The sequence below is a fragment of the Aquila chrysaetos genome, chromosome 12, assembly GCF_900496995.4.
Source record: "Aquila chrysaetos chrysaetos chromosome 12, bAquChr1.4, whole genome shotgun sequence".
NCBI classification, from domain to species: Eukaryota; Metazoa; Chordata; class Aves; order Accipitriformes; family Accipitridae; genus Aquila; species Aquila chrysaetos.
Genome location: NC_044015.1, coordinates 24165609 through 24186478, shown reverse-complemented (window position 1 = coordinate 24186478; position 20870 = coordinate 24165609). Strand labels below are relative to the sequence as shown.

Below are 20870 nucleotides of genomic sequence, written 5' to 3'. Positions count from 1 at the left end.
CATTCACAATGTGTCTTGTGTTTTCTTAGGCACAAGTTTATATGGATTTTGTCTTAATATATTGGTATGTATTAATGTGCAGAGTCATTGCTAGAAAAAAGATTAGATCCCCGGGGTGCCATTTTCAGCATACCTTTTGTGTGATTTTTAGAGACCTATATAAAAATTACTTTTAGTATCTTCAATAAGAATTCAGCAGAATTTTTATTTGTGTTATACATACAAAAAATGTATCCATGTATAAATAGTATGTCACAACATAAGGCACTGAATGCGTAAATTTTTTAACACATTTTTTGCAAAACCTTTTTCCAGCTGAAATATTAGTACAAACAAAAATGAAACCTTATCGATTCTGGGTCTGTACAGTGTCTATAAATATGCTTTTTGTATTCTACAAGCGCAATTGATTTAAAGGCTTTATTGAAAAATGCTTCCCTTCCAGAGTAGACCCGTCAAAAAAAAAAAAAAAAAAAAAGGGCATTCACTGCCTGAAAATTCCACATGACAATCACAGGGATAACTCTCATGACATTACGCTGCATGCTATCTAAAGAGGCACTATGATCTTACTGTGTACATTTAGATATTTTGGCTTTACCACTTTTGAAAACTAATGTAATTTACTTTAATGTAATTAATCTCTTCTTTAAATAGTATAAATCAATATTCTATAAATTACATCACATTCTATTAAGTACATCACTTAAAAGTCATTAGTACTCTAAATTTGAAGGTCTCCTTTTTTTGTAAATTGTGTACACTTCCAAAGGTCTCGGTGCACTGCAAGCTTTGAGTGAGCTGAGCTTGGATAAACAAAAGTGTATCTTACTATGGAAATGGGGAAACAGAACAGTTAAACAATGTGCTTATGGCCATGTGACCTCATTACAGATACCACATTTTTGTTCTGAGCATAAAACCATGTATTTCCACTTAACATTTGCCATGTCACCAAAATTAGCCTTCCTAGAATAATTACAGGACCCAAAGAACTGCTTTCTGATTTCAGATGATGTTAATTGAGTAGGCTGGATTGTTTTCTGTCTCCCTTCTTTCCTGCTAAATAGTAAAGAAACCACTTGTTTCTTTTACAGCTGCATTTGACAAGGGTGATGACCGAAGACTTGGTAAAAAACCTGTATTCACTAGTTCTCAGGTAAACATTTATATCCAAACATTAAAAATACTCAGAAGCTTGCAAACAAAATGATTTTCATCATGTGTTTTAAATTAAATATTAATTTGTAGTATTACTTAATGGAACTTGCTTTTAAAAATTTTTATTTTTTTCATGAACTGTTATTTCTGCAGAATCAGTAATGTCCGTTACTGGAAACATCTTAGGACTCAGCCTATGCTCTGCTACATTTTCAAACAGATAATCTCAAATAAAAGACAGAAATTTGTGTTCAGAATCTCACATTCCCCTGTTGCTACGTAATGAAACTGATCTGTTTCCCAGAGCAAATGGTTTGCTCCTGAGCTAATGAATCTCTGCTATTATCACAAGCCACCACAGCACTGAGTCTGTTACGCTCCCTGCCCTGAAAAAATATTTTTTAGTGTCCTCAACAACTCTTCTACAGAGACTCACACTCAAAACTACATTACTATTTGGTAGAAAAACAGTATGGGTTTGACATGATTTGATGGTCTTGGATATGTTGCAATGACACTGGTATCTCAAAGTTTCCATTTCATGCACTTAATTCTCCATGTTTCAGTATATATCTTTACCTGAGAGAGAGAATAAATGTTGTCATTTATCTGGTGGGTACGCTGGTGGTAATGGTTAAAAACATCACATGTATTATAAATTAATTTGGGGGGGTTGTAATAATTCATATTCTTTATTCCTCTCCGGAAAATATGCACATATAACTCATCAGCAGACACTAATAATATAAATAAATATTACAGAGTAATTTGTCCAAAGGAAAAGTGAAACTCTACTTAGATATTTCTATATCCTCCATATACAGCAGTATTTCACATGAGATTTACTAGGCATTCTAGTTATTTCTGGTACTTTTATGTTTGAAAGCCAGCAGTCTGAGCTAAAATTTTTTTTTTTTTTTTTTTTTTTATTTCTATGCTGAATCTTGTTGCTTTGGATTCATGTACTACTTTAAAAGTAGCTGTGTTTCAGAAATGAAAGATTATGGATGGTTTGTTATAAATGTCTTCTGGTTTTTGTTTGGTTTTTTTTTTCCCTGATGCTTTTTTTTCTAGCTAAACAAATCTATTACCGAATCTGTTGTTATAAGGAATACTTCCTGGACAGAACACAGCAAGAAAGATTGCTGGGGAGATTCTTCCACTAATCAGGATAAAATGAAATCTGATGGATTAGGAGCATCTGGACATACATCCAGCACCAATAGAAACACTGTTAATAAGGCTTCAAAGCATGAGGATGTTAAGGGGAAAGATGGCAAAAAAATGGTTTCCAAGATTACTAAGGATTCAAAACCTGGGGAAAAAGCCTCTTCACCAAAGGCTAGAGCTGTTATAAAGACAAAAATAGAAAATAATGGAAATGTGAAGGCTGAAAGCATGCTTACCAAGCAAGATATAGAAAAGACACCATCTGCAAGTGGACAAAAAAATTCCGGAAGTGGCAAAGGACTAAAGAACCATGAAGGAAAAATTGCAGGTGCCAGACCTAAAGTGCTGACAGTAACATCAAGCATGCAGATCAAAACAAAACCATTGAAAAAACCTACAGGGAAGGAATCTCCCTCCTTAGTGACTGTTGCAGGAACTTCCAGCAAGTCAGCAAACTCAAACATAGATATCCAGACTGCCAGTGAACAGGCAGAGGAACTCAAAGAGGATAAACTGGTAGAGGAAGGGAAAAAACAGACTGGTAATTTTTTTTTATTCTTTTTTTATTCTTTTTTTTTTCTTTAACATTTGTCCCAGGCTGGTCATACACTGAAAACCAGCCTGGGAAGCTTTAAAAAAATCTATAGATGGATGAGAGTCACCTTCTTCCCCTGTAAATGAATATTAACTTGAGATAAGAATATTACATTTCTCCTCTATTAACTGACTTAATTTTATTGTCAACTGATAGCCATATAAAATGGTAAAAGTTTTACAAGTTTAGCATCTATGTTGTTTTCAATAGCTCATCTTCATATATTATAATTTTTTCAGTACTTATATGCAATGCCTTTCCCCTAATAATTAACTTTGAATTTACTTTACAATAGTAAAAACAAAGCCATCTGTGAAGACACCAAATGGAGTCACTAACAAAAAAAAAAAGACTGAGCTTGAGGCTAATGTCACAACAAGCAGGTATGTTACAAACCAATATGCTGTGTTACATGTATGTATATGTGTGTGTATATATGTTTGTGAAAAAAGTTTCAGGTGAACTGTTAAACTTACTGTTAAGTCAACATGTTCTTTTTAATCTGAGAACGGTTGTCTATTGCATGTTATTAGCAAAACAATTTGAGTTAGATATTGGAAACATTGCTGTAAAGATAAAATTGGTTTGGCTTTTGTGTTTGATTGTTCCATGCGAATAATTTTAAAATTGTTATAGGTCATTCAGAATTCTGCATACTGGAACAGTTAATTACTACCCAAGATGTTGTAAACTTACTTTAAACTTTCTGGGATAGCTTAGATTAAATTGGACAGGAAGACAGCTGAAGCACTGTGAAATTGTGAAATGGGTCATTTACAAAAATATATATACATACAAGTTTTATTTTCAGAAAGTATACCTTTTAGGTTGCATATTAAAACACATATATTGCTTGTTTAAATGTAATTAAACATTGCCAAGTCTTAAGCTTGGAAATAATGGATATAGTAATTTCTTTGCAGTCTTACAAAAAAATCAACTGGAAAAGGGTGTAATGAACAAAATGTACAAGCTGTTCTAAAGAAAAAAGTGAATGTGAGTAGCAATTCTGCAGCACAGCAAAAGGCTCAAAACACACCTACCAATTCTCCCAAGAACCAAGGTAAAGTTCCGTACAGCAATGAAATGGTCTGCCATTGTTATGCAAATCTTTGTCTTTTTTTATTTTTTTCTTTTTTCATGCAAGCATTTGGCAAAATCTGCAGAACAATTCTGTTTATTTTCCATATTTCACTTTTGGTGACAATCCTAAACTGTAAAATGCAAATGAATGTGTGTCAACTTCAAAATATTTAAAAGATGGTCTTCACTGCCAGTTGGTGTTTTCTTCGCCTTGTTTAATCTGCTTTGCAGAGTCTTTTATTTGCTGATCCCCTGCACTTCTGCACTTGGAACCATGACTGAATTCAACAGAAATTCTGTAGGTCAAGCATTTATAATATGCATCAAAGATCTGGACTGCAGACTCCTTTATGAACTGTTAGCTCATACCTCCCTTTTTTTGGTGATCCCCCCTAGCAGTAGCGCTACTGATACTGACCTACCCCACAAAGGAACACTTGATTTCAACAGCTATTTATATCAAGTGTGGGAAATGACATTGTAGACCACAGAGAGGAAACCCTGCTTTATAAAGATACAAAGTGTTAAGGATGGAGCTCTCTTTAATCCCATTTGGACTTGGCACTTACTGGGGGGGGGGGGGGGGGGGGGAGAAAGAATATTCCAGTTACATTATCTTAAATGCATTATGGTACAGAAAACACAGGTCCTGTCAATTTGTGGTCATTAAAGATATGGCAGTATTTTCTGACTGAGCAGGGACATTAATTCTGGTATTCTAATCCCATTATAACTAATGTAATTATTTTCTGCCTAGTTTCATTTCCTCTACAATATAAATTGAATACAGTACTCATCACTTCCTGTGCTAAGCTGCTGTGCAGTGCTTCTATGCACTACTAGATAGCTGCTGCTTTCTACTCCAGTGAGGACTACTTCAGTTACAGGTTGAAGTAATTCCTTTACATATAGTCTATGAAGTGCTTTAGTTTTAAAGATGGCAGGTAAATGCAAGATGGTATTTTTGTCTACTATTTAAGATCTCAATTCTTAATTCTTTAACAAGCCTTAAATCCCTTAGTTACATAAAAAGTTGAGTAACTTGCTTCTCAACATAAACAAACACTAACATAAATTTGGTGAATATACTTTGACTAGCATATACAATCTTTATAGTCTTTTTTTTACTGTTTGTCAGGACCTCAGGGAGAATCACCAAATTCACTGAAATCAGGAATGTCTCCAAAACATAATGAAGAAAAAAATGTGTTGCAACATCTGGTTCAGACAACACTCCCAGAAAAACATCCTTCAGCCAAGAAGAGGAGCATTAAGCAGTCACAAACACCTGTAGCAAAAGCCACCGCAAAAGTAACACCTAAAACTTTGGTTCCATCAAAGCATGCCGAGATGATGAATAACAAAGATCCAAAACAAAAAATGGCTGGGCAATCTGTATTAAAATCTCAGTCCTCTGCCCAAAAATATTCAAGGAGTGAATCTCCTGTTGTCCAGAAGAATGTGCACACCTCTGAGCACAGAAATTCAGGACAGAAACTTGAAAAAAACATGGCTGATGCTGTGGCAGGTCAGCTTCATGACAGTAATGAATGCTATTCTGCAAAGCAAAGTGAATCTTTAAAATCTGTGATGGAAAGTAGCAGTGAAGATAAACTGCTGGCATCCTGTCAACCCAATAAACAAAAATTATCAGATCCTTCTGAAAACGTGGAATACAAAATACAATCCGAATCTTCTTCTCCTCTAATTACAGAAGAAACTATTTCTAAACCGCAAATTTCACTGCAAAATGAAATGGAAGCAAGACAAATCTGTGGAGGTCAGACTGGAATTAAACAGATTGAAGATACAGAGAAAGATGATAATGCAGCTGAATTTCACTGTCATGCACAGCCTTCCAGTGATGGATACTCAGACTTTTCCAAGGAAACGAATCAAAAGGCTACTGCTTCAGGAGAACTGGTGAAACATTCAAAAGCAACTGAAGTCTGTACTGAGCAAAGTGATAAATTAAACTCTGAAACAGACCTTAACTACAGTGAAAATGCTTTACCAAGCTTTTCCAGAACGATAACCAATAAAGAGGATGAGACATCTCCTCAGATTCATATGGAGGGATTTCTTACAGCTGATGAGCTGCATGATACATCAGCCTTGACTGAATACAAATCAGTTACAGCAGATTTAGATGATGTTTCGGAATGTTCTACAGAACAAATAACAGAAAAATGTTCACCTAGTTACACAGAGCCTATAGATCCTACAGAAATGCCAGAAAACCAGGAAAATGCAGAAATTCCCTTCGTGGACCACTGGAGTACTGGTGCACTAGATCCAAAAGAGAGTCCTGAGTCAGATACTGGCAGTGCAACCACATCCTCTGATGATATAAAACCAAGATCAGAAGATTATGATGCTGGAGGCTCTCAGGATGATGAAGGATCCAATGAAAGAGGGATTTCTAAATGCAGCACTATGTTATGCCACGATTTTCTTGGAAGAAGCAGCAGTGACACAAGTACACCTGAGGAATTAAAAATTTATGACAGCAGCCTAAGAATAGAAGTGAAAATGAAAAAAGAGGGTTCTGATCTCTTCCGTGTTAATTCAACGAGTGATGATGAAATACCAAGAAAAAGACCTGAAATTTGGTCCCATCAAGAAAGTGCAAGGACCAATACTAGAGAAAGCAAAAGTTCTACTTTTGGTAATGCACAGTTTACTCAGGAAGCAGACCAAGTTTCTTCTTCTGCTGATGAAACAGAAGATGACAGATCTGAAGCAGAGAATGTTGCAGAAAACTTTCTTCCATCAAATGTTCCTACTCAACAGTTCCAAGGAATTGATAATTTAGCTTTTGAAGATGCAACAGAAAATGATACTGCAAGTCAAGAGTTTTCTAAAACTAAAAATTTCAAACGTTCTGTTTTACTTTCAGTAGATGAATGCGAAGAATTGGGATCTGATGATAAAGTGGAAACTCACACTTCACATCAGCATTCAATAGATTCTCTTACTCCTTCAGAAGTATTTGACAGTGTTTCTCAAGAGCACCATGGAAAGACTTTTTATTCAAGATACTCACTGGAAATTGAAGATGGATTCCTAGACTGCAAACAGCATAAGGATGGAGACAATAGATCAGATAAAACTGAAAGTTCTCTCCTACATCTTCATGGCACTGAAATCCCAGGGAAGGAGAATCAAGGTGCTTCAATGACTGAACAAAATTGCCCAGAGAAAGTATATTCAGCAGCTAGTCCATGTACAGGAGAAAAACAAAAAGTAAATACGAAGAACGAGGTGGCTAGTGAATTTCACCAGTGCAATAAATACTTAGACAATGATGCAAAATCTCAAGAAAGACCATGTCATTTGGATCTTCATCAGAGAGAAACTAATTCTGATGTGCAAAAGAGCAGCTCTGCAAAACCTGTAGAAGCCAGTAAGAATCAGATACTGACTCAGGAAGGTCAAGTGAGAGACAGTCAACCAGCAACTACTGAATGCGCTAATACTGATTTACTTCCAGGTAATGTACAGAAATAGAAACATTCAGTCATTCAAAAACAAAGTAATAGGGAAAGCTTTGGCAATTTGTCTGGGATTGAATCCTGAACTGAAGTAATTTTGGCTGAAACTATATTAAATTTAAATATTTTTAAGTATTTCACTTGGGTAGAGAATGCTTGTCCGTTTGAAATATCCGTCAATACCCTGCTGTTCAATGAGAAACTTCACTACAAGAAAAGAGATTTTATGTAATGCTAAAAGAAAGATTGGATGCAGTTGTCTGTACTTCAGTTATTTTTGATCCAATCTAACATTGACAGCATCAGCTTTTGATGGAATCTTAGTATTTGTTTTGTCTGCTTGACAACATATAGTATGTCTGAATGGGATGTGCAATAACTACAGTAATAACCTTAACTAAAGCGCACTGAACTGTTTACCTGAACAGCTATATGCATTATTGTTGTAATTTATTTATTTATATATTATACACAAACTTGGATCCTTCTCCCACTGAATATAACTGAATATTTGCCATATACATCAGTGGGAGCAGGTTTGAACTCTGATTTAGAGCTATGATATGTCTAAAATTCTAAATTTTACCAGTAAAAGCTTATTTCCTAAAACAGAGATTATACTTAGAACTAATGCTTATATACAGAGAAGTTCTAACTTGTTTCACGTAGTTAGATAACTACTTGTCTAGTTTTGTGTTGTCTTCTTTATACCAATAATTCAGTCTGTTTTATCCCATCAAAAATATACAATAGTGTTGATTACAACTATTGTGTATTCAAGAGTAATGAAATGCTGATGATGATCTATGTTCAGCCAGACCACAGAACAAGAAGACATTAAAAGTTGTACTATTTTATTTTAAGTTTGCTTGCCCTTGCCTGCAGCTGCCCTTGCATGTGCAATTTAGAAATAAGCCTGTGGATAAACAATTTTGTTTTTAATTCTCTTCTAAACTGGCATAGCTTAAGTCACCATTCAGTAATCATTCTCTATTAATTCCCTCCATGCACCTCCTGGTCTAAATTTAATTTATGTAGTAAATGAGAAATTTCATGTGCATTAAGTGTATATTTACATTGTCATTTTCTGTATCAGAAACTTAATTATGGAGGTTATTGTTAATTACCAGTGGTGATTGCTGCTTTAATTTATAAATCATACTTTGTTTTTTACATAGGAAATAAATGCCTCAAATTTTGTCAATTTTGTATAACCCTTCACCCCCCCCTTTTTTAACCTGGTTGGATTGTCCTTCCTGAATGAGTTAGATTTTGCTCTACACAGCCCTGAGGGGAGGATCATCTGCAATTTTTACATTGTACAGTATTGTGAATTATTTCAGGAGACATAGATGATTATGACACAATGGCACAAACCTGCATGTATGAGCATCGGCCTTCAAAAACCCTTTCTCCAATATATGAGATGGATGTTGGAGAAGCAATTGAGCAGAGGATGGATTCAGAAACAGCAGTTCTAGATGTGGATTTTGAAGATCAGCAGTTTGCAGAACAGGACTGGACTCTTCTCAGGCAATTGTTATCTGAGCAGGACTCAAATATAGGTTTCAAAAACTCTGTTCCTGAAGACCTTAACTTAGCACAATGTCTTATTAATCAGACACTGTTTCTGGCACGAGATGGTTCGAATCCTCAGGGTACATCACAAGTTGACACATTCAGTAGGTGGACTGAACTAATGTCTCCACTTGATGATTCTTCAGCAAGCATTACAGTGGCAAGCTTTTCATCTGAAGACTGTTCGTCCCCTCAAGGGGAATGGACAATTCTTGAACTGGAAACCCATCATTAAGGTGATCAACTGTTTGCAGCTGAACTCCAACCCATTCCCCAAATCTATTTTTGATGAGTTGTTTCCAAACAGTAATGAAATACTGCATCAGTCAAGAACAAGCAATTCTTGATACTGAGGCAATCTTTCTGATATAATGAGGTAAATATGTTAATTTATAATCTAGATTTAATCACAAGTACAATAATTTTTCAAGACTTACATGTATGTCTTTTCTAAAAATGAACTTTGAGCATGTATTTTCTAGAATTGTTAGAAAAATTAGATGACATGAAAGAAAAATCTCAGTTTCCACTCTCCGTTTTATCTTCCTTTCTGACATTTAATACTCTCATTGAGCAAGAATTTAAAGATGACTGCACAATTAGCAGAGCTATTCCCCTCTCTTCTTTCCCCATCTCTATATGGTGACTTCATTTTACAACAATAAAGATTCAGAATGGTTGTGTTGAAAGGTGATGTGTGCCAACGCTGCTTTAAATGATGGAAATACATACTTACATTCAAAGAAAACATTTCAATATGAATTTGCCTTGGGCCTGATTAATATGAGCAGCTTGTTTCATCTCTTTCTTCCAGATTTGGTTTTTGTATTTGGTTTGTTTTGTTTAGAATTTCCCAATAAATTTTTTAAATTGTCTTTCCTTTAAGACTTCTGAGGGTCTGTGCTATAGGAAAAGCACTGTTTCTTTCTTGGAAATGCACATATTTAAGTAAATATTTTTAATGGCATAGTGCATGAATTCAGAGGAGTTGATAGAATGCTGCTCCTGTTCTAAAAAACAGTATGTCTGATACCTTCAGAAGTATATCTCAGTCTGAAGTCATGGTCAGTGTTACATCAGAAGTCTGATGTTGACTAGAATTGCCTTCAGGCTTCAATTCATTATACTTGCACCCTTCTGATGCTGTCTGAGGCATAGCAAGATTCTCAGGAATTTCGTTTTGTTTGTTCTCATAGATGCTACATTTTTGGAGGGGTAACGGGATTCTTGCATCTTCATTAATACCTCTAGTGTAGCTTTTATATTGAGACTAAATGTCAACATAACTATTCTTCTGACTAAGAGTAAAATAGGATATACTCAGTACTGCTCATTATGCTGCTTTTGGCTATTAATTTGGCTGTGAATAGGACTGTTTATTGTCTTTTCTGATTTGATGGGGGAGGAAGCGAGTAAGAAACTATTTGTAATTCTTACCAAGTCAAGCTCCTCCTGAAACATATAGGGTTTTTTCCCTGCAAAGGTTAGGCCCTCTTAAGATATCTGCATTATGGAAATAGTAGGGCTTGTCTTTCACACAGCTTAAAATCCAAACAGGAGGTATTCTACCATCTCTTAGTCATTAACAGAAGTGCCTTCAGAGGTGGGTGCCATATGGCAGTAAAAGGCTACGAACAGGTGGGGGTTTTTGTTAAAACTATTTAAGATAAGTGCACAACTTAAGCTGGCTGTAACCACTGATAATATGGTCAGTTTTGCAAGCTTTTGCACAATTCCAACAGTGCACCTTGATTTTCTTTAGAAGCTTCATTTCTTTTTATCCATAGTCAGAAACTCTTCAGTTCTGTGGAAATATGAAGTTGCCCCAGCATATGACTAAACAAGTTATAGCTTGTCTTATCTTTGGACTTGACATAATAAAGAGCTCTGAGGCAAAATAATTTATCTAGAAAGCCACTTTGTTGAACTTCTGATACAGAAGTGATGTTTTATTTTCCCAAAAATAAATGGAGGAAGAATTTTATCTCATTCTTTAATATCAAGCCAGGAAAAAAAAAGGAAAGCCTTCCTTTCTCTCTGTGTCAGTGCAGGAGCAGGACTCTAAATTCAGCGAAGGAAGATGTTCAGTCTCATAATAAAAATCTTTCCCCTAGTCTTTTAGCTTTTAGCAGCATAAATAGTTTGAGATATTATAATTCAAAGTATTGTAAATGTAATATGCTGTATTTACCCCAGTCTTCATATTGAGGGAGTTAGAAGAACCTTTAAAAGCATAAATCATCAAGAAAACCTCTTTTTCACCTTCAAGTTTACAAGGTATAGCGATAGTGGATAATCTTTTGGATAAATGAAAGAACTATAGTATTAGCCATAGTAAAAGATGAAACTCTATAGAAGCTCTCACAGAAGGCTTGAGGAATGGTGTTTTCTCAATTTCTATGTAAGAGACTAAAGTAAAAGTTATTTACAACAAAGTTTAATCAACTTTAAAATCCTGATGATGTTCTGGTAGTTGGCATTCACATGTTAACATCACATCATGGAAAGGAGAAGGTAAAAGATTAGGAAAAGTAACAGAAAGCAAAAGAAGGGTTCCTTTTGTCTATTTTTTTGCTTTACCCAGATTTTTAACTTCTTACTGAATTGAAAAAGTAACACTGAAAAGCGGCACACAAAGTTCCATGTTTGTCATGTGAAATAAAATCATGTATAGGGGTTTTTTAATTGTTTCTTTTCTTTGCATTTACTTTTCCAGTTGTATGAAAATTTAATTAGCTTCTCTCTTCAAGTCCCCAATGATGTTGTTGCAATTCCGTTAATAGTTTTGCAGTAGACCAGTGATTAAGATTTGGTATATTGTTCAGCTGGTATGTATGCAGCCATAAAATTCAGCTTCCCACAGCCCAATAGTCTCTGTAGAAATAGCAGGAATAGAAAGCGGTATTGTTTTTAATTCGTGTTACCAGAGTGCCTGTGAGGCTTAATCAGCCCAGCATCCCACTGGCTAGACATTGTACAAACACAGAACAAAACCAAAGACTTCCCACAGAGTGGTTATAATCCAAGTTAAGACAAAAGACAAAAAAAAAAAAGGATGGAAAAGTAAAATGAGAGTGTCAATATTTGTCTAGCTGATTAGCAATGGTTTCAGCACACCATCAGTTTAAATATTGTCATTTTTTTCTTCTGTATGCATTACGAGGAGGGGAAAGCAGAGGGTGAGATTTGGAGGGTGGGTAATAAGGGAGCTGTAAGAATCTATATTCCTGACCAGCCCTGTGTGCCATCTAAACTCTGCTCCTGTTTGACCTTGTTTAGTAGTCCCTCCTTATTCAGGAGGATGTTCAAACTTCAAGTAAGTGTAGGTGGCTATCTGTTTAATAGTATCAGTCATCTGAGTTCTCTGGAGTCCTGCTCATGCTTCCTGACAGTGATTTTGCCAGTGTATTGGCCTCTTCTCTAAAACATGAGAGAATGGACAAAGGTTTGTTTGAAAACTTCATATATAAACAACCAAAAGCTAGTGTCGTGGGCTCCAAGTGAATAGTGATTAAGAGGTCCTGAATGACCTCTAAAGTAAAGGCAAGGTATGTATATCTGATGAAACAGTGAAGAAACTAAAGAAAAAGATGGCATAGTCAAAATAATGTTTAAGAATTTACCTTTGCAGTGGTATTTTGAATGAGTAAGAGCATAAAATTGCTTTGTCAAAGCCTGAGAAGGCAATGTTGCAGTCAACAGGTGATACTGACAGCTTACATGAGACTGTTATGTGAATGGGTAAAGATGTCTGTATCCTACAGGTAGTAACGAGAAATTTAGTGAAATATCAGTGAAATTTAAAGAAGACTCAGAAATCTGAGTTTAAGATAGTGACCCTGGTTTTGCCTACCTTGAATGACATGTTATAAAAGTGAAAAATAAGGAGGGACGTTTTATGTGTATGGATGTATTAAGTTTAAAATAGGCTAGACCTCCAAAGGGTGATGTCACTAGGCATAACTACCTTTTTTGCTTGGAAAATTAAGAGTCTAGTCTGGAATGGAGAAGCCATTCTGCAGGTTTTTCACATACAGATGCTAGCTAAAATAGTATTTGTGGAATAAATCACCAAAAGACATATTGTGGAGGGAAAAGATTAGGAAATGGAGGCCCAAATACTTGGAACCCTACAGTAAACTGAGGAAAGTGGAGGTTCTTCCAAATGATCTGCTCAAAAAAACAATTAGGGAAACAAAGAACATAAACAAAGATGGTGACAGGAGTCAAATGAAGATGACAGGATATAAGGAAAAATGCACTATATTTAGCTTCATTGAAGATGGCCCACAAGACAGATGAGTAGAAAATAGCAGTTTTGAGACTGGTTAAGAACATGTTCTTAGGGACTGTGATCAAAATGAGATATTGGCGTCCTCAGAATGAAAGGCAGGCAGATGTCAGTTTGGTAGAGTATGACAGAATTGCAGGAAGGAAACTGAGCTTAGTCATTAAGAGAGAGGCAACAGTTAGAAAAGCATGTCAGTTAACAATATATTTTGGTTTGTTTTTTAAAGGCATAAGCTTATACCATATTTATATACTGTGGCAAAAGAGATGAGGAGACAGACCTAAAGTGAAGATCAGGAGAGATTAAGTATGCATGAAATGAGATCAGCGGGCAGTCTGGGCTGCTACCACAAGTGATCAGATAAGAGCATAAGAAAAGACAAACATCTGCTTTTGTGGTAGGGGTAGTGGAAAGGACACTCCATTCATTTTTCCTCTTAGAAAAACTTGCTGTAGAATAATAAAATTACAGAAAAATTGCAGAAAACCCACGGAACTACAGAAAAACACAGGCTTGAAGGGACCTTCAAAGGTCTCCAGTCTAACCTGCTAAAAGCAGGGGGTAAGTTCAAAGTTAGATCAGGTTGTTAGGGCCTTGCCTTATCAAGGTCCATAGCACGTAAAACAGTAATAAAGTCAGCAGGCAGGATACACAGTGCTCACGGGAAATAGTTATTTGAGATAAAAATATTCTCATTCTAATAAAACTACTTTGGCATTGTTGGAAAATATTAGTAATGAAGTACAAGAAATATGGCTTGCTTAGCAATAATTTTAAGTTCTGGATGATATGTGACTGAACTGTACACGTTTAATAATCTTATTCCACACTTTTTAAGGTTTTAAATTATTTCAAAGTTACACTGACTTTTTGAGTTTGCAAATTTTATTATTGTTTTGGAGGAACTAGTGGGCAAGAGAACTTCCCATATTTCTCACAAAGACTGTCTACAGGATCTGTTCCCCTAGCATTGTCTATCTCAGTTTCTTTCAGGGAATATGTACAAGAAAAATTAAGGCACCTGTTCTAGGTACAGATTGTAGGAGACTATTTTAAAACTTTGAATATATATTATTGCCATCTGAAAAATAATTAGCAGCATGCTTGTTGCACTTTGCTCCAGAAAATCTAAACCTTTGCATGAAGGAATTAAGAACTGCTATTATGTTGTTCATCTGTTGCTCAGAACAAAGACATTTAAGAAGTCATTATTTTGCTTCCACTAATGTCAAAAGAAAAACTCCTGTTGACCTCAGCTGAAGCAGGTTCAGGGCTTACCTATATTAAATGCATGTACTAGAAATGCTATTTTTCCAATATATCTATTTCATAGTTTTCTAGTTTTACTCTACTAATAACATTGTACAGTTGTAGATGTGACAAATTGCAGCTAGAAAGACTTCAATTTAGGAGTCATAATTGTATGCATTCTGTTAATATTTCATGACTGGGATGATTTAACATTTGTACATTGATAGATGATATTCTTGCTAGGACTGCACAGGAATTGAGGACAAAAGACAGAATGAGAAGTAGCAGCTTTGTTAAAATGGATGATTCCACGCAAATGGGCTTTGAGATTTGAAATCCAGTGTAATTAGAAGCATTCATCTCTTGCAGAAAATCCATACTGGTTTTCAGCCCTATCTCTTGAACACAAGCTATATGTGCTATTTTGGAAAAATAAGCTTTAATGTGTGCAATTTTGCAAAAAAATTACAGCTCAAATCTATTCTTTGGCTAATTTAAAACCAAGCCTCCTATTGACAACTACTACACATGTTTAAGGAAACTAAACCTATAACAGAGGAAAGTGATTTATATAAAAAGTGGCTATCAGTTGGGAAAAAATACTGGGTTTGGTAATTTTTTTTTTTTTTACCTTTGGTAACTAGTAACTGAAGAAGCTATACAGTCCATGCTTGCACACACACCTGTTTATTTCTTGCATTTGACCCTCATTTTATACTTAGCTTTGCAGTCAATACTGTGTGGTCAGTTAGGCCACAGTTCTGCGAACATGGGAACAAATCCACTCAAACATTTGCGGATTGGCTTTCAGGTTAACATTCACTTTTCAGAAAGGGTAATGGAACTGGCACTGGGGGCAGGCACTGTGCATACTTGTGTTTTCATTTGGTACTCAATGAGGTTCTAATCCTGATGAACCATCTGCACACAGTTAAAGTATGAAATAATTAATAACGGAATTCCATTAAGTTGCTTCCCTATTCTCCTTGATTTATCGCTGAAGTTCCCAGCTCAGAAGACTGTTCCATTAGAGAAATCAAAGTCCTAAAAAGTCTAACTTTTTGCATTACATGCAACAGAAGATCTTTCGCTATTGCATAGTAAAATATGAATACTGATCAGATCTTCAGTAACTGAAGCCTCAATATTTGGGGGGGGTTGACTCAGTAACTAGATATATTTAACAAGGACATTGATGGTCAAAATAGTTTTTGTATGTTAACAGAAGATGACTTAACAGGATTAGAGTAAGTGCATATTATGGTGAACCTCAACAGAGGCTCACATGTACAAATCTGGGGACTGAGCCCCGGTAGTAAAAAAAGTGGTATAAAACCCATCAGGTTTTATATTTATGCATGCAAGTAAAAGTGACTTGTTTTTTTCTCAACTCCCACTGAAATAAGTGAGCAGCATCCAATCTACATTTATAAAAATCAGGATATTTTTAAGTGTCTGAACAGAAAGACTGGTAACCCAAGTAAAAATTTTGGCTCATGTAACTTACTTTCTAACTGTATGAGCCAGTTTTGAGACTGATCTCACCAAATGACTTTAATCTACAGCATCCTCGTTTATGCAATCCTTATTTAGTCATTTGTGTGATTTTCTTGCACTTGTGTTTAATGGAATCATTTTAGTTCTTCGCTTCTTTTTTTATAACCCTCTTTTGAGAGTGGCATGGCATCCTGCCTCTCAGTAGAATTGTATCAATGTGCTTAAGATCAGTATAAATAGGACAAACCGTATGTACATGCCAGATTCAGTGTAGGTAGCATAAAGAGTTTTTGCTACCTTCATAGAATGAGGTAATTTTCATGTGTGTGAACATGAGACCCACCTATAAGTCAAACCTCCTACCTGTAACAAAATGTCCTCCTCTATCTTTATGGTAGAGAAGGAAACTTCAATCTCTACTTTCTGGACTATCGTGTTCTAGTAATCAAGATTAATCCTATATATGTGTAACAGGATGCATTTGGAGAAAAGTTTGAGTCACTACCTGTAGTCCATGGCTTTATGGTCCTAGAATATTTTGACCACTCAGTATTTGGGAGGGTGTTAAGCTCTCAAACTGAATGCTTGCATGTTTTCCACCTGCTTGCTTTTCAAACCTAGATAATTAGCTGGGGCCCAAGTAACCATATTTCCAAATGACTCCTTGTGAACACAGTCTTCTGTTTCCAGAATCTCTGTACAGTTGCATAGTCCCACAAGCTTTCTTCTCCATGCTACATACTGAAGATTCTTAGTTGATTTCTGTATGACAGAAAACAATAAATCCTATGTGTAACTTAAACGTTGAGTCATTGTACTTCATTGAACTTGTGGACTGCTGCCATCAATTTTTATCTGTGCTCCGTAAATTGCAAAGAAAGTGTTACTTTCCTCTTCTATCTGTTTAGTGGACCTTCACTCCTTTTTCTCCTCTAAACAGAAAAAGCTACTTTTTCTTGGATCATGTCATCAGAGAACAAGACAGGTGATGTGTGCGAAGATGAACAATCAGTTCTCACATAAAAATCTATAGAGAAGGAAGATACCTATGTAACTGCCCTACAAAATCAAAAAATTGTGCTGATTTAGAACATAATGGGATATGGCCCAGGAGAGTGCAGAGAAACACTAATGTGATGAAAGATTTTGCCTTGTCATAAATTAGTTATTCATGCAAATGCTTAAGCCATTATCTTCATCATATGGGAGTACTAATCCCAAGATCCTTCTGTTCCTGCCTAAATGGGGTTCTCTGCTCTGCTCCCAGAAGTTATTTGACATGCTACCCGACACAGCCCTATTCTTTCCCTCTCTTGCAACTTCACCTGTATGTGAAATGTACCATGTAGCTATGTGGAAAAGGAATGTTTTGAGATTGAAAGCTAAGACTAGCAAAATGTCAGAAACTGTCACAGCAGAGATAACTGTAATAAATTTAGCTCATCAGGTAGCACAGGATCCCTCAAAGTCACTTTTTGGAAGGGAAACTACTGGGGAGAAGAATGCTCTGAAGAGTTATGCAATCCAGAAAAACCTGTTTTCTTCGAGTCCAAGCTCTATTTCATTAGCCTTCTGACATTAGGCTGGTAAAAAGAGAAAGCCAAGTCACATAGTAAGATGCAGACTCAAATGGCATTGCAAAACAACCTACTACCAGAATTGTCCCTTAAGCAGTTCCTAGCCCAGGGGCTCAGCATGTCCCATTGCATAAGACTTGGACCAGACAAGTGTTAGGCTGGGGTGGCTCTTACACAGGAGGCGGTGGGGTCTGTTCCCCTCAGAAGTTTCTAACTCAGAGATTTATTTTTATTTCAAATGTGAACTATTGTCAAATGTAATGACAGGCAGAAATATATTCAATTAAGTTTCCAGTGTAACTTTTTGTCAACTGAAATTAAGATACACAAAATTTACCCATTAAAATGTAACAACTGGAGTCAAAATACTGACAGGAAGCAGTTTCTGTTAAGGTTTTGGTTTTTCTCATTGTCCCGCACTTATCCATCATTGTACTTTGATGCCTCTCAAGTGGGTATTTTGAGTTGGGGGCTAGGGAGTGTCCAACTTCATGTACGATAAATGGCTATCGGGGAAAGAGGCATCTGCTGGTATCCCAGGAACCTAAATCCAGTGTTTAAATTTCTCCATAAATTGTTTCTTTAAAACCTATTATGTACCATACATTTCTAACAGTATTACACTGAAGGAAACAAAAATCTACTCACCTGTTAAAGATATTTACACTGTGAATCATCTTTTATTCCATGCTATTCTCTCCTATTATTTTTTCTCCATCTGAATTGTTGTAATTCAATTAATGCATGTACATTAGACATATTCCAAAATATTAATTCAGATACACTATAGCATTATAAATCAAGTGTAACCACTACAACAAAACAGTTCCTACTCTCTACCCCTGGTATTTCACTAGTACTGACACACAAATTCATTTATAGTGTGTATGAATTCAAACTTCACGTTGGCAGATGTCAGTGGGATCATCAAACCTCATCATAAAACTGCCTTATTATTTTATAATTGTATTTTAAAATAACTCCTGATGTTCTTAACTCCCTGATTTTTGTATGCAGTCAAAGCATGTGGCTCCACTGTGTTACAGGAAATGGCTTCACAGTTTGTTGGTCCTGTCCCAGCTCTCCAGAACACTGCAGTCGGGATACCTCATACATACGCTATTTTCCTTTAATTTGCTGACTTTCACATTTATAGTCCACAGAAATTTAAAAACTCAGTATTAGAAATATTTGACTTACTATCAAAGTAGCATGACATTTCCATATCCTTGCAGTGAGGGGTAACTGTAACTCAGGTGCATTTGACTAACAGAAGCAGGAAATCAGATATGAATCCACTTGTCTGAAACAAAAAGGAGAAGAGTCATTTTTAAATCACTAAGATGTCTAATTCTTTCTAAGCTAGCCAGACAACTTGCTATTTAAATGTATCATTTTTAATATATAAATGAGGTCACTTTCTTCAATTCAAAATGCTCTAAAAAGAGTTTAAAAGGGAAAAGCTTTTACTACAATCGCAGATTTTCAGTAAAAATACCGGTTTCAGTAGATAGGCCTGAGTCTAGATTCACATACTGGCTGAAGAGCAGAGCTGGAAATCAGTGCTCTTTATCAGAACTTTTAACGACTCTGCACTCCAGCTCTTCTTTACAATGTAAAAGAAGTACTGTTCCCTCTCATATGATGAAAAAAGAAGCTCCAACATTCTCAGTACTTCTCTTTCACTGAAAGTGGTGCTGTTTCTTGCTTTCACATTTTTGTACTGTGTAGCTTCTATATTTAGAGTATCACAGAAAATCATTTGGAATATTGTTCCCCAGAAACAGCTGCAGAATTAGCTGTCCATTAGAAACATTCCCTCACGATTTTTTCCTATGCAAAAGTAGACTTATTACCATCATTGTTTATAACACCCACTTGTTCTGCCTTGTGTCCTTCCACGTTCTCGTCCGTTCAGTCCTTTTTATCATCTAAAAATGTCACACAACCTGTACTTGCACAGTAGCAGTCTCTCAGACCGACACCGAGTTTCTGGAAGACTTTTATGGGGACACTCACAAGATGACAGGGTTTTCAGCAGCATCCCAGCAGAAGCCAGTCCCCGTATGCTGCAGGGCAACACGGAGCAGCAGACAGGAGTCGAGCGGACCAGAGGAAAGGCAAGCGGCTTCGGCGCTTCTTCGCTTCCTACCAAGGCCCGAGTTACTTTCCTAACGGCAAGTTATGTGCGCTTCATTTAGTTGTTGAGACCTTTTGTTTGCCGTCTCTTAATTCCTCAGACCTGTGAGGTAAGGTTGGTTTCAGCTGCCGCACGTCCCCGGTAAGGAGCAACCGGGGCTCTTCCTGAGGGCTGCGGGAAGGAGACGGGCCCCCCGCAGGGGCCCGGCCACCCCCCCCCCGCCGAGGACCGACCTGCTCCAAGCGCTGCGGCACGCTTGATGCCGAAGGGCTCCGCACCCAGCTGCGAGGCCGAGAGACACCGCGGCACCTGAGGCGGGACGGCCGCCCGCGCGGCACGGCGGCGGTCTGCCCGGAGGGCGGGAAGCGCGGGGCGGGCGGTCCCTGCCCGCCGCCGGGCCGCGGGGATTTCATTTTAGTGCCTTACCAGGTTTTTAAGACGAGGAGAGAGGCCCGCTTAAAACTGACAGTGGGAACCACCTGGCACGAGGGTTTCGTAGAAACCAGCTCTCCCGACCCGCCCCGGCGCGGTGCCCAGTGCCACCGCGCCTCAGGCGGGTGCCTCGGGGATGTGAGGCGAGGCCAGGCCCAGCCCAGCCCCCAGGCTGCCTCACGCTCTTGCCAGGGAGCTTCAGTTTCCCCGACTGCACCACATGAGCGTTAGAAGCGCCTGCCAAGCTAGATACACAGGAATATTTTCAGAAGAGTGAAATGCAAACGTACGTGAAAAGAGCTAGTGCTCAGGCCTGCGGCATGGTGGGCCGCTCCAGGCCGGGCAGGAGGCCCGGGGCAGTCTTCCCAAAAGCATCTTAGTGTGAAACGTGCACAGTGACAGACGTGCCCTTTGAAAATAGGGCAAATGTTCCTTAGTCGTTTTAAGTGCTTTTAGGAATGTTTTTCTGAAGTCCTTTATTTGTTACGCTGCTATGCCTTATAAAGGAAGCCCTCTCAGATGCAGTTCTTTTAAAGCCATTTAGATACCTAATTGCCATGTTAAATTAGTTGAGTGGTAGTGGGCACCTGCATACCTTTTG

General features: G+C 37.1%; 1 protein-coding gene across 5 annotated transcripts in view; it reads left to right on the top strand.

Moving 5' to 3' along the window:
* The window catches only part of BTBD8 (BTB domain containing 8), a 44330-nt gene extending 27408 nt beyond the window's left edge, over positions 1-16922 (top strand). For all 5 annotated transcript variants that reach the window (XM_030032867.2, XM_030032868.2, XM_030032870.1 and 2 more), the window contains 6 exons: positions 1098-1159; positions 2236-2872; positions 3222-3309; positions 3850-3989; positions 5148-7502; positions 8847-16922. In XM_030032867.2, the coding sequence (XP_029888727.1) occupies positions 1098-1159; positions 2236-2872; positions 3222-3309; positions 3850-3989; positions 5148-7502; positions 8847-9316 (3752 nt within the window). In that variant the 3' untranslated portion in view covers positions 9317-16922. The remainder of the gene's footprint in view (positions 1-1097; positions 1160-2235; positions 2873-3221; positions 3310-3849; positions 3990-5147; positions 7503-8846) is intronic.
* The last annotated feature ends 3948 nt before the right edge of the window (positions 16923-20870 follow it).